Below are 27534 nucleotides of genomic sequence, written 5' to 3'. Positions count from 1 at the left end.
GGAATAGGTGGTTGCCAGGGAAACGGGAGTGCTGCCTGCAAAAAGACATCTCCAGAAAGGAGATGTCCAGAAAGTTGCAGAAGAAGAAACATGAGCCAAAGTGCTGGATCTCAGCCAAATAACAAGAACTGTGGCTTTCCTGCAACTTTTGACCAATCACCTCAGTATCCTGTTTATCACACATAATAAAAAGCATTTACTGTCTGGGTGTGGGGCTCTTTGTTCATTTGGGTCTCCAGTGCAAGCAGAGAGAGACACAGCAGCCTTTTGTCTCTGAGCCAGAGAGAGGAGGTCCATGGCACCTTGTAAAACTAATTTGAAATTCTAAACGTTTTGATAATAAATTGTGGAGCACATTTGTCTTGTCTCGCATAAAAAACAGTTCATAAGTAGGGATCGGTACCGGTATCCGGTGCCATTATGGCACCGGTTCTGACATAAACGGTAGTAACCAGACCGAAAAGCACCGCACATTTCGGTGCTTCATTTCGGTGCTTCATTTCGGTGCTTTTTTTTACTGAGATGTCATACACTTTGGATTCTAGCCAATCATTTTACCTTTGCAAGCGTAGTAGTTGGGCCCAGGTACGTACGTTTATTTAGAGCAGAGCTACAGATTAAAAATGCCCAAGGCGAAGCGGTCTAAAGTCTGGCTGTACTTCACAGCAAAAGTTGCAAACTCAGCAGCCTGCAACAAGTGCTGTTATGCTGATCCTGTGATACTGTGCAAAGGAGGTAACTCCTCAAATCTGATGAAACACCTGGCGACGCATAGCGTTTTTTTAAAAGCCGAGAAATGCACCGTATTTGATAGCTTGCTGCGAGACCTCACACCGTGCACATCTACTGCGGGTGGGTTGCCTGTTATCGGACCCGGAGTTAGCAACATCCCCCAAGAACCCGAAGAGTAGAGTCCTGGCCCCTAGCCCTGCCAGTGTAGCAGAAATGATGACGGATGATGATGGCAGCAGCAGCCGTTCTTCTCTGGGTCAGTAGCTTAATGTTGTTCGTGTGTAATTTACGTTGAGTAGGCTAAGCACGTTATTAAATTAATGCATGTAAGGTGAACTAGCAAACCCCGTCGTAGTTACATGCGGCTGTCTTCTTGTTTGATGGCAGGTACTCCCTTCACCCTGGCCAAAAAGGCTAAAATGACCAAAGAAAAAGTGGGAAACAGCTAAACATGAGAGGTTTTTGGACAAAGTTGGTGTTTTTTTTCCATTGTTTAAGGACTGCTTCCAGCCAAGAGTGATACCATATATGCCCTATAGCTGCAGAAAAGGCTAACATTGTTATCTTTTTACAAAAAAACAGCTAAACATGAGAGGTTTTAGGACAAAGTTTGTGTTCTTGATTCTTTAAGCACCGGTTCGAGCACCGTTTAAGCACCGGCACCGTTTCAAAAGTACCGGTTTGGTACTGGTATCGGATAAAACCTAAACGATACCCATCCCTATTCATAAGTAATATTTTAGGTTCTGAACCAAACCATTTTTTCTTTACCAGTAACTCCTGTTTTGTAAGTCACATATCTAGCTTTGGCATGAACACAGCTGAACTGCCACCAGAGTGTGTAAGCTGAATATGTTAAAGAACACCATCAATGACATCATCAGAAGCTTCTCCATAGATATCAATCTAATTTGCATAGTTGTGGTTGTTGCTCTCTCAAGTTTGACCAAACTGCAAGGTCATGTAATGCAATCACAGTTATATATATATATATCTTTAGTTTGGTTAGTTTTAGTTTAGTTCAAGTTACTGCGATGAATTAATGAACCAATATGACACTGATGGGAATTGTTTCAATCGTGTAGTTTGATTCTAAAATATCAGTAAAGTGTAAAAATTTTGTATCTATTGTGGGTTTTTTGTACCTTACGATATAAAGCATCTTGAGGCAACTGTTGTTGTGATTTGGCACTATTTAAATGAAATTCAAATGAACTGAATTCAAAGTCAAGAAATGGAAACCTGAGGCTTAACACTGCACTGATAAATGCACTGGATCACAGCACTTGATTCATGTTTATTGTAATTGTTTGTGTGTGCACAGTCAGTGATGTTTTTTTCGGTCTTGGAAAAAATCCCCTTAGCAGTTCCTTTATTCGCTAAGGTTAGACAAGTGTCAGTGACATGCACACATGCTGCTGCACAGTCAAACTGCTTCCTCACACAAAAGGAAGTGCAGGCACACACAGGCAGGCACACACTAACTCAACATGTACGCCCATCCGCTTTTTATTCTCGGTCACATAAATAATCCAATAGAAGGCTGGTAAAAGCCTCCCAGTCTGCAGGCTTTAGCCCTTAAGTCTGTCCCTCCCAGCATACAAGCTGTCCCGAAAAACCCAGCACAGCATGCTAAGCCTCCCAGCAGACGCCTTTAACAGCCCCACTTCGCCAAAAAAACACACTTACGAGCCCTGTTTATTTGTTTATTTATGTTCCCAAAATTCTGCAGAACAAGGATGAATACCTCAAAGAAGATACACACCAAGTCAGCTGCAGCCAGCTCCTTCTGCTGTGTAACCAGATCTGTTTGTGTGCACTTACTTTGTGAAATCAAATCATTTAGCATGTACAAGAGCATTTTTATGGTTTTTACAATTAAAGGCAAGCTAGCAATATATGTTTTTTAATTAACCAGAATACAAATCTTTCTTAAGACTATTAAAAGGGGATTTTAATAAATGTGAAGGGGTTTATTATAAAAATTGTATCTAAATATATACTGATAAATTACAGGAAGTACCAAAAACACACATAAGCATCAGCTTATTTGGTGTGTGCCTCAAGGTTTAGCCTCATCTTTACATTTTACTCAAATCTTTCATTATTTATCATTTAATTTGGGTTGTATAAACATGATTGGCAACAAATCCGAGACCAGGTAAAGCTCTTTAAAGCCTTAAACTTAATGGCACAGCCAATCCAACACTGGTATTTAGAGTGTTTGGTGTTTCTGGTGTTAGAGGCTGAGCAGGCAGTGCACAGTAGGCTCTGCTGCTAAAAATAGCCAACAACTAAAAGAAGTCATGCTGGTAAATGTGCTGGCATTAAACCGTACAGATCATCACAGGAACTGCAGGTCCCATAAGAACCAACTCAGTGCTACTATTAAAAAGTTAGCGGTTTATTTAATCAGACGTCAAAACAGGCAGAAATATGTTCAGCCTTTTGTAACTGCTTTCTTTAAAGTTTGTGATCGCAACACTAAAATCACACACTGTACCATTAAGGTGCTTCTGACTGTGATGAGGAGTCATTAGCATTTCCCCAGTTAACAAAAAACAGAGGAATTTTCTGATGAAGACAAAGCTGCAAAGTTGGGATTTGAAATAATAAGCCGCGCTGATGCCCTGAGAACAGCAACTGAGAAACAGCAAATTTGCACTTTTCTAAGGGTAATAAATCCTTTTTAGACTGGTGAAGAGGTGTAATAGCCTAGGGAAGTAGTAAAAAGAAGAGCCTCACTTACAGAGTAGTTACGTAATAAGAGCTCTGGTGACTTGAGGTTTGGCATGCTATGACTCTGAAGCCCCATTTGCGCTGCATCCCTCTCTGGCTCACATTGTGCTGCTGCATCACTTCATTCTCTCTATTTACCTCAGTGCCTAATCTGCTCTGAAGGTAAGGACCTAGTGTCTATTCTCTACTAAAAGCCCTGTGAAAAAGAGTTTTGAGTCTTTTCTGCTGACTTACAGAAAGCAGGACTTGAACAAATAAAATACCTCAATAAAATGACTCTACTGATGCTGCCACTTCTGTTTGCTTCATGTTAATGTGAGGAAGATGAGTTTTCTTTCTTCATTACTCCACACAGACACATTTATTCACTTGTCTCCTTTCATTGAACAGTTACATTCTCTGTTATCAGTACACACACTTTTCTGTCTCAGCCATGTTTCCTGATATATGATGTTTCCATGCAGTCTTTATACTTAATTTCAAAACACACAGAAAAACATGAGTGAATTTTAAAAAACAATACAAGAACTGCACTATGATAACGCAGGATCCTAATTCATTTCAGTCTCGGTTTTAAGATACATGGCAAAAGAAATTGCCACAGAATAGCAAAGTGCAGTTGGTGAACAATTCAGAAATATGTACTACATTTACTGTATGTTCACATCACACACAGAAGACCCTACGTGTCTTGTCTAAGATAAAGGTTAAGTATATGTTCCACAAAGTTTTATTCAATTCAATTCAATTCAATTCAACTTTATTTATACAGCGCCAAATCACAACAACAGTCGCCTCAAGGCGCTTTATATTGTACAGTAGATATTACAATAATAGATACAGAGAAAAACCCAACAATCATATGACCCCCTATGAGCAAGCACTTTGGCGACAGTGGGAAGGAAAAACTCCCTTTTAACAGGAAGAAACCACCGGCAGAACCAGGCTCAGGGAGGGGCGGCCATCTGCTGTGACCGGTTGGTCTACACTCATGAAGACACAATTGCTCCAGAAGTTTTGTGCAGCTTTTAGAGAGAAGAGGCTACAACAAGCCATATTGTTCTGTCTTTTCTCAATGGACTATAACATTAAAGATGCTATCTGAGGCCTGCAGAGTCTAAGACGTAGCTCTCAGGGTTTTTTTATGCAGTTTCTGAGCCTTGCACGGTCTTCGACCGTCGTGAATATGCTGGGACATCCACTCCTTGTGGCACTGTGTTACACAAGTGAACTGCTAAAACTTCTGCTTTTATAGACATACAATCACACTTGATGACTGCAATTGCTTAAAGAGCATATGTTCCACTTTGACATCGGGGTACAAAACTTATAATTTTTAAGATTCATCACACAAAATTAGATGTGTTTTTGGTTTTTTTTGTTTTTTTAAATCTAAGAATCTATTCTTTGTAATTCAAACTGATGAGATCTGTTGGATCTGCCTATAATGGTTTTGATGTCATTTACAGTAGTCTTAACCCAATATTAGGCAAAGAAAAAAGCAATTTATATTATAATTTATTTTTTGATTCTAACCAGTCTGTGAAGTAAATGTAAACAGCCCAACAAGATAACAACAATCAAAATTTTGGTTTGTGAATCATCAGGTCCAAGATATACAATATAATATAAATCCATCTATATAATATTAGTATTGCTTTAGTGTATCTTGTGTCGATGGTCTGCCCTATAAACATGCATTTATAGTCATGTCACATTACTGGGATGTCTTCAGTATTGAAACATGACTGGTTCACAGCCTCTTGCGGCCACCAAAGGTCCAATATCTTGCATCAATCTATTAGAGCTCTAATCGCTTGTCTATAATAGTTTATACCTAAAACGACCTAATTACTGTCAAATTGCAAAGGAACAGACATACTGTACACTTTAACACTTTGTTTATGGTGCATTTCAAATATCTGGACAGCAGAGCCTTTCATCAAAAATTACAACTATGCAAAAACTTGAAAGAGTCAAGCACCTAAAAATACCACTAAATATTTATTATCAGCAGAAAGAAACCCCCTCTCTGAATTTGCATCCCAGCAAGTTTTGCATCTTAATGAGAACGAAAGTGCAGACTTTGCTGTAAATTGCTCAGCAGTATTGAGCTGCTGGCTTAACGTGTAGACGTGACTAGTGTGACTGAAAATCCTTTCTCCCCGACACACTTCTCAATTACATCCACGAAATATCGAAGGAAAAATGCAGAGAGAAATACAGCTGTTTGTTCTGCAACTGCAGCATCAGCAATACATTTGCCATTTGTGATATTGCTATTAGAGGATGACCTGAAGTCACTGCAGAAATCGAGACTCATTAGAACAGATGATGGTTTTCCATTCTGTGATTGTCCAATTTTGGTGAACCTGCAAGAGTTGTAGCCTCAGTTTCCAATTCTTAGCTGACAGCATTCTGCTGCTGCAGACCATCTGCCTTGAGGTTCAGCATGACGATGCGTTTCTTCATACCTTGGCTGTAACAAGTGGGCTCCCTATCAACTCAAAGTACTCTGGCCATTCACATTTGACCCCTGGGATCAACAAGGCAGAGAACTGCTGCTCACTGAAGATTTTTTAGGGGGGACCTTTCTTTGTAAACCCTAGGGATGGCTGTGTGGAATAATGCAGGCAGATTATCAGTTTCAGAAATGCTCTGGCAAGCCAGTCTGTCACCAACAATCTTCCCTCTTTCAATGTCACTTAAACTGCCTTTCTAATTGTTAATATATTATTTTTAAGTTCAGAAGTTCAAAAACATCTAGATAAAAAAGACAATTTAAACCTCTCTTTAATGACTTGGAGGGAATGGATCCAAATTCAAGACACACAGAGAGTAAAAGTTCAAAATCCAAATCTTAAGTCAAAGCAGACAAGTCATATACAGAAGAGGCAGCAGCAAGTTGATCAACTAGGTGATCCACATTTGATGAGTGATGGTGATGAATTGACAGAATACAGGAGATAATTGTGGAACACAACACCAATCAAACTAATCAGACTGGGCCAAGCAAGGATGAAAATTTACTAAATACTGACAGTGATACACAAGAGCCAATGATTACAAAAAATTTGAAAAAACTTCATCAAAACACAGCAACTGAAAAAAAGCATGACACTGATGGCTTTAGTCAAAGGTGCAGTGTTTTAAAAAGTACTGCGACCAATGCTTAATCAAGTGGATGGCAAATATTGGAGAAACTGATTGTTCCATTTCTTTTTGGTTCACAAAGGAGGTCAAGGTGTCATCTAAATAATGGAAATGGATTAAAACACTAACTGTTTGGAAATCCACAAAGCCTGTAATGGCAAACTGTCTATCCTCAACATGACCCATCAACTCACACATAGCTGGACTGGCCATCAGGCATACCGGGCAAAATGGGCCAACGTTTTCTTGTTTGTTTGTTTTTTTGTAACGGTATAAACAATGAAAGGCGGTGGATTGACCAATTGGTCATGATCGACTCTGGGCTGGAACAATTACAGCCGATGAGGTCGAACTTTAAAGTTCCATATTTAGGTGTAAAGGAACGCGATTTATCCCAAACTTCAGCTAGAATGAAAAAAAAGACGCAGAGAAATACTTTTCTTTCTTATTCTCATTTAAAATGTCTAGCTTTTAATAAATAATTATCTGAATCTTACAACCAAAGCAATGCTCTGATGTAAAATATATAGAAATTCATTATTGTATATAGTAAACATTAAGTCTAATATACCCTAGTAAGCTATAGTACTTTTTCCTTTGGGAGGGTACCATGTGTGCAGTCTGCAATTCTGTTGAAGAAAGATGTTGAATCTATTTAATTACTGTAGAAAAATAATTGGTTTCTGTGCATTTGTTTTACCCTGGCAAAAAATGAAAGTTGATTACGTCGATTAAGCATCATGAGGCAGAGGGTGGGGGGTGGTTTCCTATTTTTTTGCTGGGAGTTGGCAACCCTGCTAGTTAGGTATATGTAATTATTGATTAGGTTGTTTGATATTTCCAGTAAGTACTGTTTAAAATACCAGAATAGGGAGGATGGTGTAGGTTTAAGTTTATTAGATTGAAACAAGATAGTGTACAACACTGTCACAACAGCATTTGTTTTCATAGGCTTTATGGCTTTTCCTATAATACCTGGTGGGCTGGTCTCTAGTCAAAATGCCCGGGCTGATTTTTGTCCCAGTCCAGTCCTGAACTCACATAATGCAGAGTCTCAGCCATAGCAAAGCTAATCAAATGCTCTTGTTGGCTGCAAGGTAATCTAAAGAACTAAAAGTCTAGTGTTTTACTATCAGTTTTTAATTCCAATGTTTGATAGCAAATATTTCAACAACAACAGTAGGATCCACAGTCTTGACATGCTGCACAGCTAATAGGACTAACCTTATCATCAACTTTGAATGTAAGTGTCATCCAAAATCAAAAACAACCAAAACAAGAACAATTTTTGTTTATATTCCTATGTTTTCAGGCCACTTGTCTTGCTATAGTGCAACCTCATCTCATCTGAATGTTTTTGCTAGAATTCCTTCACTGTACGACATCTATGTCAAAATCAAATGGTTACCAAATGAGTTATTTTAGAAATGGTAGTGCCAATTGTGTCATGTTATGAGTTCTATAGCAGTTTGTTCAAACATACACAGTTGAAGCCAACTTTGGTGGGGTATGTGTGGCAGGGGTACAACTGGATATGAAAATTTTAAAAAATATTTGGGGGACGTGAGACTTTGTGTTGTGTCTTTGTAGTTAAATGGATTATCCCACATTTGGAAGGTAAATGCCAAAATGGAAGGCATTTTAAAAAGAAATTAGCTCATGTTCAAATTGCGTAGGTGAGGTGTTAGATGAACCAATCCATTAAGCAATCCACATCTATGTATAAAAGCCAAACGAGGTACTTGAGCCCTCCAGCAGGGTCGTAAATAAAAACGTTTTGCACTCTACTGAGTACTGTCTAACACAGAGTTCAAAAATTTTGCTTTTAGCATTCACGTTTCAAAAACAAGTGTTGTACTGCAGAACAAGAAAAATGAGGAGTCAACAAAATGAGGAAATATAATTAAAGTCAAAGCATGACAGCGAAAAAGAGAGAATGATAAGGTGAAAGGGCTGAAGGGAGAAGGTAAAGTGCTTACAGGCGTAGATTGGTAGCCAGCCACGAGTGACAGAACGAGTTAGAGCTGACACATATTCTGGTCCCACAAGCCCAGTCTTAGCTCCCTCCAGAAGTTGTTTGTCTTCATCATGGCGGCAATGTAGCAGCTGCCAACCATCCTGGGAACTAACGAGCTACAGAAGAGAGGAGAAAGCTCTGGCCGCAAAGCTTTCTCTGTGTTTACATGAAGGTACCGCCGGGTCAAATTCCTACAGGGCACTGCGAAAAAGTGTCCATCTTTACAATTACCTCAGTTTAGAAAAAGAGCCGTCCAAAGACAAGGGATTGCTTCCCACTTCTTCCCAGTGCAGCTAAGCTCGTTTAAAGGCTTGTTCATGAATCAAGTCCAGTTCTTAGGAAGGTGATGAAGCTGTCAACGCATGAAGGAAGATTGTGTTTAAAACTAAAGCAGCCACCTTATTGTAATGTTTAGGGGTTTTGTTTTGGTCTTTTTTACTTTTTAAAGCTTCACTTAGCAATTTGTTAGTGCACTGCTGCTGCATAATCAGCCTAAATCACACACTGGGGATGCAATGAAAATGAGCATCATGTCTTTTTCTAACTGACATGCACTCATTGCTAAAATAACAACTGAAACTGAGCTGTTCTCAGTAGTTCATAAGGGCCAGAGAGGACAAGTATACATGGAAAAGTAGAGAAATTAAGCTCCAGCCTCCATCAGAAAACCAGAAATGCATTATTTTCTCTCTTTTCATTTCTTAAAGTAATATTTTGCCCAGTCACTTAATAGTATTTGGTAGAAACAGATTATTAAACAAAATGAATACAAATAAAATGTAATTATGAGAAAGACGTAGGAAATTTAATTGACCCTTGGTATGCGCATGAATTATTAAAACATGATGAGCCACACAACATTAATCCCATTATTAATCCCATTATTGTCACGTGATTGTAGCTTTCAAATGTATGGAGTAGTTCTTTTTCGTTACTCTCTGATATTTTAGAATTTTAATTAGAGAAATTGGAAAGTTAATATGCAATGACTATGTCTCATTCAGATTTTGACAAGTTAATGTCAACTGCTAAACTACAATTAGTGAAAGGTCATAGATGGACTGCCAAATCATTAACTAATTAATTTATTAAATTACAGTATTTTAGGACATGTAGATGGCTGGTGTGACAGAAGTGAATGCTAGGTATAGGATGATGGAGCAGCCAGACGAAGAGGATTAAAGCCTCTGGTAGACCTTTAGCTTACAGGTCTTGTTGCATTTTGGAATTTTATATTTTCAGTAAGTATTCGGGTGGAGTTTCTGTTTAGAGGGGTACAATGGTGAAAGGTTGACATCAAGACAGTCCTGAGTATAAATCTGCCAACCTGCTGGGGCCTCTCTGTTTGGAGTTTGTACGCTGGCCATCAGTGTTACTGTGGGAGTGAATTGTTGTCAGTCTCTATGTCCTGCAATAGACTGACAATAATGGTTTGTTTAGTTTTTTACTGTTTCCTAAAGTTTTGTGTTTGTATACTTCACCCTGCAAACTTATCTTTAATAAAAAATGATTATTTTACAAGAAACATCACAAATTTGTTGCTATTATTTTCAGCATTATTTTCAATAATAACAATTATTGCTTAAAAGACATTTGCATGTACATAAATTACAGGCAAAGAAAAAGAATTGAACAAATAAAAGAATAAAAAGTCACATATGATAGGTTTACATTCCAACACAATTTGCAATTCAGAATAAATATAGCATCAGTGTTTTTCATTTCTACTTTTGTTTGGTTTTATGCAACTACAAAAAATAAGGACCAGATACCCACAATCAAAAGTCAAGTAAGAAGGTCAGCTTAACTGACCAGTGAAATCAAGAATAACAGGAGCTACTGTAAAATCTGTACTTGATGCCAGATTAAAGCTGTGTGTGTGTAGAGAGCACTGAAATTATAGGGCTAGATCAATGTGCAGCTATCCTGTTTTATCAGACAGGCAAATATATCTGCAGCCTGCATTAAGGTAATTTCTTTTAGACACAGGTAATCAATATATGGTACATGTGGGTTTTTTAGTACATATTTTTACTTAAGAGAAGAAGCCTGGTTCCATTCACTTCCCATTCTGAGTAAATGTAACTCTAGCTTGACTGAAAACATAGATATCCTAGAAATGATATCTTGAATTTTACATCATCTCTAAAATTAGAAATATCCTGTCTCAAAGTGACCCTGAAAAACTAGTTAATGCATTTATTACTTCTAGGCTGGACTACTGAAATTCATTATTATCAGGATGTCCTAAAAACTCCCTGAAAAGTGCCAATTAGAGCACTTCGCTCTCACACTGTAGGCTTACTTGTTGTTCCTAGAGTATTTAAAAGTAGAATGGGAGGCAGAGCCTTCAGTTTTCAGGCCCCTCTTCTGTGGAACCAGCTTCCAGTTTGGATTCAGGAGACAGACACTATCTCTACTTTTAAGATTAGGCCTAAAACTTTCATTTTTGCTAAAGCATATAGTTAGGGCTGGATCAGGTGACCCTGAATCCTCCCTTAGATATGTTGCAATAGGTGTAGGCTGCTGGAGGATTCCATGATGCATTGAGTATTTCTTCTTTAGTCACCTTTCTCACTCACTATGTGTTAATAAACCTCTCTGTATTGAATCATACTTGTTATTAATCTCTGTCTCTCTTCCACAGCATGTCTTTTATCCTGTCTTCCTTCTCTCACCCCAACCAGTCACAGCAGATGGCCGCCCCTCCCTGAGCCTGGTTCTGCCGGAGGTTTCTTCCTGTTAAAAGGGAGTTTTTCCTTCCCGCTGTCGCCAAAGTGCTTGCTCACAGGGGGTCATATGAATGTTGGGTTTTTTCTCTGTATGTATGGCTCAGCTAGGGCCAGACAATATAAAGCGCATTGAGGCGACTGTTGTTGTGATTTGGCGCATATAAATAAAATTGAATTGAATACATACATATTTAAACAACAACTGACAGTATACTATGTATTATAGATTATTATGGTGGGAAGATGCCAAAAATACATAGCATTGGCAGCAAGGTTAAAGGGTAAAGATATTATCCAAAATAAAAAATGTCTTGTGTTATTAGTTACAATATACATCAGCATGTTCATATACTCTAGATGCAGGTTTAAGGGACAAAATAAAAGGTGTTCATGTGGCCATCAATAAATGGTAAACTACATACTCAAAGACATGAATACAAACAAACTGCAGTGAAACCTGCTTCAGAGAATGATAAGATTTCCTGTTTGAATGTCAGTAAAAATGGGCAAAAGGGTGCAGGACACAATGAGGCTATCTGTATTGTATATATAATTTATCATATTTAAGCTACACTTAAATGGAAAAAAAAAACCCTACTGAGCTGAGGGACAATGAAATATGAAACACGACAAGTAAACAACAACAACAGACTTGTTATGAAAGAAAATCAGACAATATGATGTGTGCGAAGAAAAAAAGAAAATGCGCCAGAATGGCAGAGAATAGTGTTTGATTAGGACTTGTGTTCTCAAGCCCGTACTTTCAAATTTCTCTCAAAAAAGAGAGAGAGAGCACAGAAATCCCCAAAAACTTAAACAACAAGCCTCATGTGTGGCTGTGAAACTTCAAGTTTCACAGTTTTACAAAAGATGAGCAATGGTATCAGAAATTATCATGCTTCTCTGGTAAAAAGGCAAAAAACACATGTCTGTGGCCATAAAACCGCTGAGGCTACAAGTCTGCTCACACTGCACTAGAAAACTTATAAGATATTTAGCAAGTCAAATTAGTTCAACTGTATCGATCTGTTTTTAATGAATTCAGCCCTAGCTGAGCCATACTTTTCTCTTATTTGGAGTGTCAAAACTTTTCAAATTTCCAAATAATATCCCACTTTTCCAGAGAAAAAAGAGCTTTGGCTCAAATGCATTCTAGCATTTAGAATTTATTGCATGAAATTGACAAGTAAAGCATGGCGTCAGAAATTAAAATCCTTGCTGTTGAACATTCACACTGCTTAGTCACTATTACAGTGAGTAAAAAAGCTTAAAAAAGCTAACCAGCCTAAAGATTCATTCTCACTATTACCAGCATCCAACAAGACATCAAACTGAACTTAAAGGCTTGATCATTACATAGAAAGTAGTGTACATGACACCTGAACTTGAATGTTTTATAGTTTTTCCAGTTGCAATGTTTTTGATATTATAAAAGCAAGAAATTTCACGCAGACTTGTCACATAAAAACAAGATTTAACAGAACCTTCAAATGGGGACTCGTGACTACTAATGCCAAAGTTTGTGTTTTGATATATTTGTCACTAGAGCATGGCTGTACCAGCAAAGGAAGTTGTATTGAAGATATATCATGTTAGTCAAAGTGTATCAAAGCTGTAATATTTAAAAAAAAAACTTACTGTAAAAAGGTTAGCTGTTGTTTTGCAACAACACAGAATGCCCCCTCTGGTACATAAGCAGTGCTGTGTGCTTCTCTTTACCTGACTGTTTTAAAAATTCAGTGTCACTGTGACATGTTTGTGTTGGTTTCTAGCATCAGCAGACACTGCTACAGCACAGAAGTAATTCAACAACCAACCTGCATGATCTTGATCTCTGATCTACATCATCTTGGCTTTCTGTGGGGAGTGGAAGTCCAGTCATTGCTTGATGCTATTGGCCAGAGGAGCAGACAGCTTAGGTTGGTAGACTAAATACAAAATTTAGGTGGCACTACTACTGACCCTGTCAACAGCAGCTAAGCCTGAAAAACTATGAGTCAATTGTGCTGTTGCACTGATGAGTACGGTTGTTGTCACAACAGCTTCAGTGCAACAACAATACTGTCTACTTATTAATGAAGCAAAGATGTAGGTATGTGTCCTTTTTCTTTTGCTTTAATTTACAAAATTCCCAAACTTTTTATGTGTTTTTTATTCGTTTTATTTGGTGAGTCTATACACAGTTGTGGTCATGTACTCATGGTAATTTTGGGCTTTTAATGATCTCTTAAACTGATCTTTTTACAGGGTGAAAGGATTTACAGCATACAACTTTATCCAAATCCAAAATAAACTCTGCAAGTTTGAGTTTATTTTGGATTTTCCCTAATCCACACACACAGGGTCAAATACATACATACATACACCCTTGGACATTTAACCTTTGGTTATCTGTTAGAAAGCTGCACCTCGACAAGATGCTTTTGGTAGCCATCAACAGCTTTTGCATAATTCTGGCTGAATGTTTGACCATTCGTCTCTTCTTGGCAGAACTGGTAGAGTTTAGTATCTAGGCTCATTTTTACCTGTTTCCTTTTAACTATCTGGAAACCTAAAAAAAATCATTCTAAAGTTGGCTTTAGAGAATAGGTTTTCTAAAACCAACTGTGAAGTCAAATAAAGAACAATCTGACTGTCAGTGATGTGAGAAGAAGTCATAAATAAATCCACCTACACAGAAAGCAGCAAGAAAGGTTTGCCAGACTGCAAAGTGGAGTGATGTCTGTTATTATTACTATTTATGTACCATGTACAAAGAGCTGAATGCCTTACCCGCTTGCGCAAGTTACAGGTGAGGATGAGGTTGCGGGAGAAAGAGTTGGCGAAGGAACTGTAAAACTCCAAAACTTTGAGCAAAGCTTCCCTCTTGATGACGTGGAGGTCACAGTAGGTAAGCGCTCTAACATTTGCACACGCATGTGCAAGAGTGGTTTCTTTCCAAAAGACATCTCCGAACACGTCACCTTTTCCTGAGGACACAGTAAACAGGAAGAGCATGTTATTCATCAGTGACAACTATTGCAACATCAATTGTTTACAAAGATGACACCTGAGGTAAAGCACAGAACAAGCCCTGCATGCCCCTACACAATCAGTAAATTAATACTTTGAAGTTACACAAGTTATTCAGATTCCTGCTGCTGTGGCACAGCACAGCCTAATGTTGGAAATGCTTACCCACAATTAGTTACAAGCACGAACACACTAAGAAGAGCGCTGAACAAGCTCGTGTTCTCAGTGGGAAAAAAAAGAAATCCTGTCCTGTTATCTATGAAACTGGAAAAGATTTGTTTTGTTATATAAATCTGTTGTGTCTGCTTTTGTTTGGTAAAGTAAAATAAATATCTGTATGCGTACAGCAGCTCTTTTTATTTTGCAATTTGCATTTTGGGAGAAGTTCCAAGTTTAATAATTTATTTTATAATACAAACACAAATTTGCATTTAAGAAAACCTGACTATTCTTTGTATAGGCTGTCAGTTATTGGACATACCAAGAAAATCATAATTGGCAAAATACAGTATCCGCAGGTCACACTTACAAAAAATGGTAAATGACAATCGGCCGATAAAACTGCAATTTGTGCATCTCTAGTTTAATTGAAGAAATATAGAAGCCTTTAAACAGTATCTGGTAGAAAGCATGAATACAGTGTAGACCACAGTCACATAGGACTGGGGAGCCGTCTGCGATCTTCTGGCAACTACCACTCACTACACCTGTCACTAGGCCTGAATGAATGAGACCTAAAATCTATAAAAGCTGAATATACTATAAGAGCTGCTTGTAATATATAACTTGAGATGTAGTAATTTACTAGCATTTTCTGAGTATGTCTACAAACAACCCTGTCGATGTCTGATATGGAGCCACATATATCATGGCTGCATATTTCTGTGTTTTACCACCACCCACCAAAGTGTGAGTTTACATGAGTTAAATGGTCACACAGCATGGAAATGTCATTTATAAGAATTACATTAATATTTAATGAGAATGACATTAAAACTCTGTCTGAACCACACTCTTCTTCTTCTTCTATCAGTCTACGCTTTGTTCCTTAGCAACAGTTTTACCTGGCCAAGTCCATAGCAATTAGACCTGCTGATTTAACCATTTACATCATTAAAGGTTGATGGCAGCTGGCATGCAGTGGGTATGGATACTGTTATGTTGCCAGTTAGATAACTAATAAACCATAGAAGAAACCAGAAAAAATATTTTTTGAAACATTGACTGTAGAGTTCTGCTTCACCCTTGGGTGTTGATCAATGTGTCTGAAGTATAGCAAGCTTCTTTGAAGCACTTAGTCTTTGGAAATAGAAAGTTCACCATCCATGACGTGTATGCTCAGTAGATGGTAAATGGTTCTTATATAGCCCTATTCTACTCCACTTTATCATTCCAAGTGATTTATAAGCATGTTGACACTGTTGGTAAACCTGGGTGAGCTACAGACAGCCCATCTAGCTGCCTCTATTGCCAGATGGAGCAAGTGTACAAATCATGTGGTGCAATTGTTCTGTAGGCTACTCTTGCTTGTTTCACAAAGCAATGAAACGTGTCTACTGTAGCCACTACCTGTGTTTTTTGTACTTTTTAAAAAACCATTAAATACCTACACACACAGAAGACAACTGCAGTAGCATGACAGAGTATGCACGAGGCTGCTACATAACCTTTGTTTTTTTCTAGGAGATTCATAAAGTCTTTAAAATCTTTAAAAAAAAATACAGTAGGAAAAATATCTGAAGAATAGTAGAATTTTAAAAATATCTTTTAATAAAGTTATGACCTAGTAAGTAAAAAAAAAATTCAGCTAAAACCTTGTGGATGATGAAGCAGATGACATATAGCAGACGTATATATGTATAGCAGATGAATGAGTATTTACACATGTGAGCACCTCCTGATCAGTGCCATGCTTGTTGTCATAATAACAACACAGGAAGAGAACAACAATTATAGGAAAGAACAAATACATCATGTCATCAAAAAATGTTTGTGATTGATGAATTCAATTGTGCCTGATAGTCAAACATGAATGTGTATTAATCGACTCCAAAAAGGCTCCAGCCCCACTGTGTTTCCTGATATGAAAAGAAATTAAGTTATAAAACACAAAAATAGTTAAAAAAAAATGACCCAATCAATGTATCTTAAATAGGCAGCATACAGAATATAATGGTGCTTCTGCATGACTTTTCCCAGAAGACATCTAGGTGTACTCTGAGCTCAAAAAAGTGAAGACGAGACTCAAATCTGTGTCAAACCTGCCACAACTATCGTCTCAGCATTTTTCTGACAGCTGACCTGGATAAGACGTGACAAAAAGCAGTCCACGCTGTCCACAAGCTGTCACAACACGCTGAGTAATATACCTATACTGCTTCCAACATACAGTCGCAAAACGAAGCATGTATGCCATGGGTGTGTGTGTGAGTGAGTGAATCTCATCTTGACAATCCCTCCTTTGCACCTCCGAGGGCCCATTTCCTTCTGAACATCCAACAGAGGCTCAGGCAGCAGGACTCATCTGGAATGAGCTCCCTGGAGACCCACAGTTCCTTGCCAATTAGCAGTCTGGATGTGGATGTGGTCACGCGGACCAGGGGGTGCTGAAGATGGTGGCAATGTGTGTACTGAATCTAACGCTTACAATGAGATTATAGATGGATGAAGATGGATACATTGGGGCCATAACCCCCATTTCCAGGCTCTGCAATACTCCTGATCACTCAGACACATCTAAAGCCTTCATATTATTCTGCCTGACTGCAAAAAGGAAAGTGGTGAACAGTGTTAGACTATAGATAAGAAGCAAAAAAGAAATCATCAACTTTCATATGCATGCCTAAAGACTAAATGTTATCTTTTTGACTGCAGCCAAAGGTTACAATTTTTGGACTACCAGTTTAAGTCCTAAGTTATCAGCAAACACTGATAAGCTTTGCTAGAAAGTTGCATTCATACCTGCTAATAAGTAGCAAGCAACAGACTAATAAAATACTAGAATTTTACTCACCAAAACTGAAGCATAAACTTTGTTGCAGAGTCTACATCATAGCTCAGCATATATTTTAATCTGGGGCAGAAATTATGTGCCCACAGTAGCCTGCAGCGGGCTATTTTGGGTCACTATATAGGTTTTCTATGGGCAAGACTATTATGGGTTGCCCACAGAAAACTATAATGGGGGACCTTCAGGGTAAAACTACTATGGGGCCTGTATGGGCTAACCCACAAAGCAGCCACAGAGGGTTTTCTGTGAGCAAGCCCACTGTCAGGTACCCAGAGAATTCCCTCTTGGGGGTCCAAAAGGGCAAAATTGCTACAGGCCCCACATTGGCTACCTTTGCCCATAGAAAACTCATGTTTAAGTGTTGTTCTTTGGCTCTAATTAGAAAACTGTCTCAAGCTCCTTGTGTCTGCAACCTGTTAATTAATGAAACTACACCCTTAAGCTTAAGAATTAGTGTCACTAGTGGTGACAGCAAAACTTGCAGGCTTTGAAACAAATAGCTGATGGGTTGTAGCAGCCACCACATTAGAGGCGAAAAACTACAAACCAGCCTAAAATGTCAATTACCAGTTAGCATTCTCTAAACAGATACATTGCAAATTGCATTTTTCTTGCCCTCATCAATCATATGCTGGTCTGCCAGTCTGGCATCAAAAATTTGAGACGATGAAAAGGAAATCGAGCTGACTAGCATGTTCTAATATTTGTTCTTGTTGTTTGGACACTATGTGTGACTGGTTTTCTCTACTATAGAGAATCTTCAACAGCAGTTCAGCATTTTCTGTTTTCTGCAATCCAGATTTTGATATTATTTAACCATCTATGACTGAAAAAAACCTCACAAGAACAGCTTATTCAGATGGCTGGTAGTGAAAATGTTACAGCATAGCGTGGTAAACAAAGCCCACATTTTACTCCACCTTTGCTTTTGTGACCAACTTTAACGATTTTGGCTTCTCAGGCCAGACCACAAATTGTACTACCATGGCACTGGAATGTTGCACTCCTTCCTCTTGTAGAATCTTTAATTTGACTGTTTTATATGCTGTGAAGGAGCGCTACCTTTTCCTGATTGGGGCATGCACTTGTTCCTCATCCTGCCTTCCTCCCCTTTCTGCTTCTTCTCCATTCTGGCTTCTGTCACCAACTGATTGGATCAGTGCCACAGTTCTATGCTGCACCCTCAGAATATACATATTTCTGTTTTTTTAAAGGGCTGCCAACTTGCCATTCAAGGCAGCTGTGATTTAGTATGAGCACCTAAACAATCTCTGCTCTTTGTGAGTAACTATATGTGAGACAAACAGAGTTCAGGGTAGGGTTAGAATAACATTGTTTTTATAGTTCTTTATCCTCTTGCTATTCCCTGGAGAATGAGCCAAGAGTTAGATCTTTCTCTCTGTTGACTTTGATGGGGTCAGGGGCCTCACTTCCATTTTATTATTTTTAAATAAAATAATTAGGTAGGTTGGGACATTTCTGCTAGAATTAAGCTTTTTGTTTGAATTTTGTTGAGATTAATTAGCACCCATTTGCCCTGGTTGAGCTGTGCTTGATTTGTATTTCCCTGTATAAACTTTACTCAATCAGAGTGTGTCCAAACTTTGCTTGGACCTCTGAACATTACTTTCCTGTTCCCTAGGAAGCTGCGGTGTAACAGTACAATTATCTTCTTTCTTAATGTTATTTCAACATGAAAGCTAAAGTCATTGAAAACACTGAAGAAAAGAGACAAATCAATCACAGGTCAGTAAATAACTTTACATTAAATGAATGTGAAGTGCATTTCAGCATGACCTGATCTTAGAATGCCAATAAACAAGCTACCTTCGATCTCATAATAACCTAGTTTACTTGTTCAATCACATCTCATCCCGAATCTGTGTCAGTATAGTCTGAGTGCTTTAAATGTTCAATTTGGGGAAAACAGTCTTGTTTTTTCTGATCTTTCACTAAGGAACCCCATTCTGAAACAGCCTTGGCAGAGAAAACAACAGATGTTAATTCCTCCCTGCTGAATTTACTTCCAAGGTTTGTTTCCCCCGTATTATCCCGACCCTCTGTGACACACTGTACAATAATACATCTTTGATCCCACTGGAATCCTACAGGACTCGCTGGGTGCCAAATCTTAGCCAACATAAACAACCCAGAAAAAAAAGAATCAAAACAGATCACAGCTTTTCTTAGGCATCAGTGTCACTGAGACAAATGCGGTGTTATCTGGTGGTATTTATGCAGATGAATGCATTTGCTCTAAATGAATTACACTGGAGAATTTCTTCTCTTTGCAAACACCAACTCACAGTTAACGTTCTGACATATGTGTATCCCCCATCAGCAGAAAAAGAAATTACCTGTGGGTGGATGTGCCCTTCTATTGCTTTATCTAGCAGTGCTGCTCAACCTGATGGCAGTCCAATAAGATACATGTCAAGGTGGTACTTAGAACCGGTGTGCTGATGCTGCTGTAACCACTGTCAGCCCATTATCCTGAACCGAGTAGGTGGAGATAGTTATACAGCTGCAGTGACACTGATATCCTCCAACAGCAGCATTAATGGTCCTTACTGTATTAGAAGCACCACTATTACCATTTGAAGCCCATGCTGCACTTGCCACAGATAAACTGTCCACTTGTAGAAATGTTGTAGATATGAATGATTAATAAATTCTAGTGAAGATATAATTAAGTTCATTCTATTCTCAACAACAGGAACTTGAACTGCCTCAAAGTCCCAACATGACCAACAAGGTATTAATCAACACTACTTACTCTAATGAGATGATTAATTAAAATAATTAGTTAATTAAATAGAGAATGTTGCTGCATCTGGTTACAGCAAAATGTCCACAGTATTTACACAAGCTTTATGAAGTGTAACCAAGGTCACCTGAAGGTCTGAGAGGGTTTAAGCACCTGGGAAGGGATCTCAAGACTGCATTGTAGGTGGTTGACAGCTGGTGTCATAAGCCACCACCTCTGTTTAATGATGGTTGTTTACAGTAGATACAGAGGGCTTCCTTTACTCGTCTTTCAAACCATCTGTCTTAATGGTCAGAAATGTGAATGTTCTTCTTCGGGTACAGATATACAGCTGAGTCTTGACATGTTGAGGTAGCTGTTGTGCCATGCATCTGTAGAGTGGCTGTTTGGTGTGTACCATGTGGATGTCTCAGCACTCTTCACCACACTGCAGAGCATAGACTATGTTGTGTAGCTTGTGTTTAGGAGTTTTGTCCTTGGGGCAAACCAGATTTTGTCTGACGGTGTGGCTGGGCCTGAAGTGCACTGGGATGTCATACTTAGAATTAAATTGTCCCAAGTTTCTCTGACAAACCTGCTACATAAAGGATGAAAAAGAATGCTGTTCTATTTGCAGTGTTGGGGAGTAATGAAATACATGTACCAGCGTTACATATTTAACATACAAAACATGAGTAAATGTATTCGGTTACAGTTACCGTTTAAATGGGTGGTAATCAGAATATATTTACTTTGTTGAAATAAATAGAATACACGGCAGTCATTTCTGGTTTCCTATGTTTGGCTATCCCCTTTCTATGCCTTCTCCAATTTCTGTGATTAAATGCAGTCGGGTGCAGGTTTAGCTAAGTTGGATGAGCATGTAGCCATTTATCGCATGGCTAAGAGCGGCCAGCGCAGGTTTGAGAACAACTCACGGCTCTTGTTTTAATTTTTTTTTTATTATTTTTTTTTTTAACTCAATTTCCATTTGGGTTTAATACAGTACAAAACACGCAATAAACGGCTCTAATATAAGCGTCCCGTTAATGCTGGTGACGTCAGTTACACAATGGACCCAGAGCCAGCATCCACGGGCAGGATTTCTTATTTGGAAATTCCGACACCACTTCATAAGAAGAATGGGATGTGCGAATCTTCAGTATCTTCAATGTACTATTGCTACTTGATTTTTATTTATATTTATTTATTAAAGAACGACACTCGTCACTGAGCTAACATTGTTAGCTGCCGTTAGCTGACTGCAGACTGTTAGGCCATTTCTAAATACTCATGTACGCAAGTCTGTACTTGCGTTTTCTTTTTGCTGATTCCCGGACTTCGTAAGTTCACACAGGAGTCCAGACTTCCCGAGAACGCAGTGCGATCGTTCTACAATTGGAATGGCAGTGTACTTGATGACATCACAGTCATTTTTACTGCCATCCCCTCTTAATTTAACTGTGATTAATATTTGCAATGGAAATTACACATGACATAAAAAATTGTACATGATGTAGTAGACTTGTTTAAAAAAAAAAGATAATTTGAACTGATTTGAACTAATTTGAATTGAACAAATAATAATAATAATAATTTTAGGAGCACCCTTCAGGATCTCCACATATTAACATGCTGTTTTTAGACTTGATGGATAGCATTAACAACCTGCTAGCTGCACATAATCATGTGCAGTTCCACATGATTTTAAACAGACAAAAAGAAAACATATGACTGATACAGAAATAATTTTCTCTACCAGATCACTGCAAAAAGTGCGGCCTTACCTAATGTCCACCCTGCTATTACTTATTTTATATTAAGATTTAAAAATCTAGTTGGTATTAGTATGGCGAGTAACCTTCAGTAATAGTAATAAATCACACAGCAATAGAACATTCATGTAGTTGTAAAAAGCATGACAATATATTCAGTAATCCAAAGTATTCAGAATACGTTACTCTCACTGAGTAACTTAACAGAATACGTTACAAAATACATTTTGGGGCATGTATTCTTTAATCTGTAGTGGAATAGATTTTAAAAGTAACCTTCCCAACACTGTTCGTCATTCTGTTTCTTCCTAGTTGGTGTCTGGCCTTCTTTCCCATATATCTTCCCTGAGTTGATGAAGACTTAGTTGGTCTTCATCACGCTTTAAGAGGTCAGTGTATTTATTTATTTATCTATTTTTACGTTTGTGTTCCATTTCTTTCGTTGTGCCTTACAGGGAATGTTTTCTGTTGAGAATTGTAGTGTCCTGATTACCCCAAGTTTATGTTGGGTGGTGGGAGTCAAAGAGTACAGTAGGTACTGGTCTTTGTATTTGAGTTTCTGGTAAACCTTAGTGTTGAAGCTACATTTTGCATAAGATCCAGTCTTAGCTATTGTAGTAGAAGGTTAACTGGTGTAACTGGATTTAGATGATCAGTAGTTGGAAACACAAGGTTGCAAGGTTGAGTGAATTCTAATACACACTAATACACACTTAGACATGCCATGATATTGGGTTAAATAAGCATGTTAAAAGCCTGGTGTCTAAAGCAGATTTCCACTTCAGTAAAACTATATTAATTATTATTAAGTGTGTGGCCACTTTGGCAGATTCAGCTGTAGCTGGTAGCAGTCTGCTTGAAGCCACGTCAAACAATAAAGTTGAGTTTGTATACAGAAGAACTCATAACAACAGTCACTTAGATGTAGATGAATATACTAGTAATATTAATACTGATAATAAGAAACAAAAATACTGGCACTGTGGGTGAATTGTTAAGCATCACTACCCTGACTCAGATGTTATCTCACTGCACTCTTGAGATAGTCATTAAAAGCAGCACTGCCTTAAAAAAGATATTACCCTCTCTGTGGAAGGTTCCCTTTTATCATTGTCTCTTTAACCTGTGCTTCTAATATATTCCTCTTTTAATGTATTACACATCAAAAAAGCTCCACGATCATTCTTAGTACCATATTTTGTAATGCAGCCAATGCACACTTGTATGTGATTAGAGGCTCATCTCCTGCTGCTCACTGTTTCTCACTGGGCCAGAACATATTGCTATATGAATAGGAATCCAGACCAAAATCCCCTTCTCATAACAAAGCAGCATGAATATCTGAAAAATTAATCAGCTCGTCATTTGAGAGAGAAAAAAAGAAGTAAATTTTCTCAGAGATATACCAGAGGAGAAATCAATAAATATATAATACAGGCTAAAAGCCTGATTGTGAGCAGTTCCCTATTTATTCTTCTGTTCTTCCAAGTCTATGATGCCTGGACAGAATGAAGGAGGGGAAACATTTTCTTTTTCTTTAAATAGAAATGAAACCTGATGAGAAAACTGATGAAATGGAAGCAATTCTGATAAATGCACAGGACTTCAGAGTGAATTGTCCTTTTGCTAATAATCCAAAATTTTGAAGAAACCATATGAGAAGCAAAGCCATCCTTTTTGGCCTCAAAATCCTTACATATATCATGGGAAAAGGCAAATATATTCAGATTACACCCAAAGTTAATCTGGGTAAAAAATAAATAAACGAATAAATAAATCTTAATTGTTTGGCAGATTTTATACAAGTGGACAATTTGCATCAGGTACTATGTCGGTGTTTCATGAATTATGCATGGTAACACATTCCAGTTAGCCCCAAGGGCCACCGCACAAAAATTGGTTTTAATACAACGCATTGTAAACGTCATGTCTGTAACGTAACGTACATGGCATAAAATTTTTGTCTGTCTGATGAACCTTTAAATTTTTTCACAGATTTTACCTGATATGACAAATCTACAGAATAAAAATGTACTTTTGCGAAATCCTGCAAAAGTTTTTAATTTAATTGCAAGCAATTCCAGGTCAGTACTGAGTCCTTGGTCGGTAATCTGGTATGCTGGACATTTTCCCGGTGGGCTGACGCACTTTTGGGCTGATGGGTCAATTGAAGGGCTGCTGTGCACCAGCCTTACAACACTGACAGATGCCCATAGGTTCATTTTCATTACCGACACTGTATTGCTCAACCTCACTTTTACTGTGTGCTCAAGCACCTTATAGAACAGAGTTTAGTGTGGAAGAAGTAATGAAAGCTGAAAAGCTGAGAAACTAAAAATAAATGCAGCAAATGTTAGCTGTCGGGGCTGCTGATGCTGCACCATCAACAGTAGTACTAAAATCAACTAGTAACAATTCCTCACAGTTGCTGCAGTCTCAATATCAATAATCAAACAAAATGAAATACATTTATTTATTTTTTTGAGCTGTCATTGTGGGCTGCCTTGACCAAAAATGTCAGGGTCAATTTCTTCTCCCAGTCCAACCCTTGAAACAATCATAGCTAACCCACAGGAGAGATTCATAGATTTTTATTTTGAGCTTGGCCTAATCTATGAAGACATTAAATCAGCACTTTGCAGTACACATGGTTTTTATATAAGTGACAGACATCTGTAGAGAGTTCTTGGTGTAAGGGGACACACTCATCGCAAAACATATGTTGGTTTTGATTGAATTCATTGACAACCAAGCAAAGATAAATGCAGGGGAAAAACTCTTTCTCAGGATTACGCAAAAGCACTTCTGTTTTTTTTCTCCAAGGTGCCTTGTGGGGCTCCGTAAAAGGCTGGTAATGTTTTTCCCTAACATATTTAATAATGGAGTTAACACTATATGTAGTGTGTTTACTTTATGTGTGTTAATTTGTATGTCTTTGTTCTCCACACTTCCACATTTCCACACTCAGATACTTTATTGTCCCTCAAGAGAAAATCTGTTTCCACAGCCTGTGTATGGAGACATTAAAGAGCCATTTTAAAAACACACACTGGCATTACCACAAGTATCTTTGTTGTTCCAGAATATGTGTGCGCATACTTGTGTGTCCACCTGATGCCACTGTACACTAATGAGAGCAGAGTGTGTTACATGCTCAAGGAGCATCCTCACCACTCAGCCTGGGGAAAAATCACTGCTTCTAAAACCACATCCAGCACAGAGCAGCTTCATCCTCCTTTTCTTGTTCGTCCCTCTTTCTGCTTCACCTTAATTTCCATTTATTTCACTTCTCTCTTTAAGTTGTATGATCATACTTATTTTCTCCTTCCCTCTTTTTACCATCAATCCTTCCATCTCCTTCTTATTATTTTATTTGTATAAGTCGACTGTGTTTTTCTCCCCCTTCCTTTGTTCCTTCATCCTTTCCTCATCTTCTTTCTATCCTGCAGTCTACTCTCTCTTCCGCTCTCCACCAAGGATCATTGCATTCCTCGTTTTTTTTATTCCTCCATTTTGAAATCACCTTCTTTAGAAGGCTTCACTTCTTTAGCAGGCTATGATCAGACAGCTACCTCTTCTTTTCCCTTCCACCTCTCCTTTCTTCAATTCTGCTGCTGTCCCTTTACATCCTATAGTGCATTCTGCTTATTTTATTATATCCAATCATTGCTCTTTCCCTGTCTTCCTCTCCTTGTTTTTGTTTCTTTTTCACTAAAATGAAAAAAGGCTAAGAATGGGACAGAAGTACGAAGAGGAAAACTTTGCAGAAGAAGGCAATTATTAAAGTGAAGCCTTTATTTTCATGCCAGGAACATACAGAAAAAACTCTTATCTTGCTTCCTTTAACCTTTACTATTTATTGCAATTCTTCTCACCCTTTCCAAGATCTTGCCGTTCCCCTTACACCTACACTGGCCTCCCTCCATCCTCCTCTCAGCACGCAGGCTATGATCAGACAGCTACCTTGTTCTCCAGCACAAAAGACGAGTTGCAGCCCTAAGCACCGCTACTAAGGGGGAGTTTTCTTGGTTGCTATGCAACACAAACTTTAACAACAACTTGCAGGCAATCCAGTTAAGATCAGATGGGCTTGTTGCTACCCACAGTGAATTCTGTGGAGAGATTTTCAAATTCAATAAACAGTACCTGTGGAGAGGATATTCAAAGATCATCGAGTTTCAAGGTGTTCTATACCTCATGTTACGTTATACATGCAGTCGGTGTGAGTCATATTTTGTCTGTTTATCTAGTTTTATAAAACATATAAATACATTTAAAAAACTATGTTTTGTGCTACCATACATACATAAATTACATAAATGAAGATACTTTGTGTATTTGTGTGTTTTTTTTTCTGATTCCAAGAGTCTATAATGAGTCTATAGTTATGATCACAACAGTAATGACACTGTTTTAATGATTATAAGGGCTATTATAATAATTGGTTGAGCAGTTTGAGCTGTTACAAAGTGCAAAGGCAAAGATAAAAACAGTGTAAAAATGTGTGTGTGGCTGGATGACTGAGAATTGCAGTAGAAAGTACTCAACTGAGTACAAAACCGTTTACCATAGAGACCAAAGAGTTACTGAGTCAGGAGAGCGCTGGAAACTTTAACACACCACCAATCCTGTTCTGTAACTTTACATGGGTGTGCACACAGTGACTGAGTGGAATGTCTCAGAGGGATACAATTTTACTAACTGATTTGTTACATCTTATTGACACATTTCATTTCATTATTTCATTCATTCAGTTTTATTGCTAACTCAGATTTGCTGTAGTTTAATTTCAAGTATCTAGTTAATGAAACTTGACATGTTCAGCGGATGATTCACGTCACCTGTGGGGGATTCTGCCTCCTAAACAGGTGCTCTTTGTAATGTGGCACTGAATGAGGAAGTGTTGACTCAAAAGCAAACAGGAGCAGAATATAAAAAACAAGAGTGCTCATCACAAATATAATTATAAATGCAACTCTAAAACAGAGGTGATTAGAAATAATGGCCTTGTTCTTTTTTCAGTCGAGGTACATTTTAAAAGCCTATTAAAAACGGGGCTAATATGTTAGAAGGTTGCTGCAAACTAATACAAAAATATCAAGAGGTTCCTCAGGAATATAAAATGAAAATCAAGCAAAACTTGGGTTGAATCATTTTTAAAGTAGACAATAATTGCCAGTTAGCACTGATGTGGTCTCCAAAATCTTTCTGAAAGAGCACATTCTAACCTCACATTTTAACATTTAACTGGATTTAAGAGTTTGGACACTGAAAGAACAGAGTTTCACTGCTGCAGTAGAATCAGTAGACACTCTGATTTGAACAGTGAGGAGCTGTAAAGCCCTATGCTTTCAAAATGTCAGCGCCACAGTTTAAAGATATAACGATAAGTGTAAAACAAACACAACCATGTTAAAAATATATTTCAGTGCAATCTTGATCCTGTCTGTCTCCACAGTATCAGCAGCAGCAGACAACTAGCTGACAACTGATTAATGACCCCAGTTAGATGAAGCAATTTATCAAACATTTAATATGCTCTTTATGAACCTCAGGCTGCTTCCTCGCCTGCTGCAGCCTCCTAATGATGTCAAGGAAGCAAAGAGGCAACACAAACG

The 27534-nt window shown here is 38.1% G+C and overlaps 1 protein-coding gene across 1 annotated transcript in view; it reads right to left on the bottom strand.

The window, feature by feature from the left end:
• kcnh5b (potassium voltage-gated channel, subfamily H (eag-related), member 5b) overlaps positions 1–27534 on the bottom strand; it is a 167373-nt gene that overhangs the window by 33117 nt on the left and 106722 nt on the right. Inside the window, exon 12 of the mRNA XM_063497810.1 lies at positions 14146–14342. Within this exon, the coding sequence (XP_063353880.1) occupies positions 14146–14342 (197 nt within the window). The remainder of the gene's footprint in view (positions 1–14145; positions 14343–27534) is intronic.

Source organism: Pelmatolapia mariae, linkage group LG16_19, assembly GCF_036321145.2.
Source record: "Pelmatolapia mariae isolate MD_Pm_ZW linkage group LG16_19, Pm_UMD_F_2, whole genome shotgun sequence".
NCBI classification, from domain to species: domain Eukaryota; kingdom Metazoa; phylum Chordata; class Actinopteri; order Cichliformes; family Cichlidae; genus Pelmatolapia; species Pelmatolapia mariae.
This window is presented reverse-complemented; position numbering and strand designations above follow the sequence as displayed.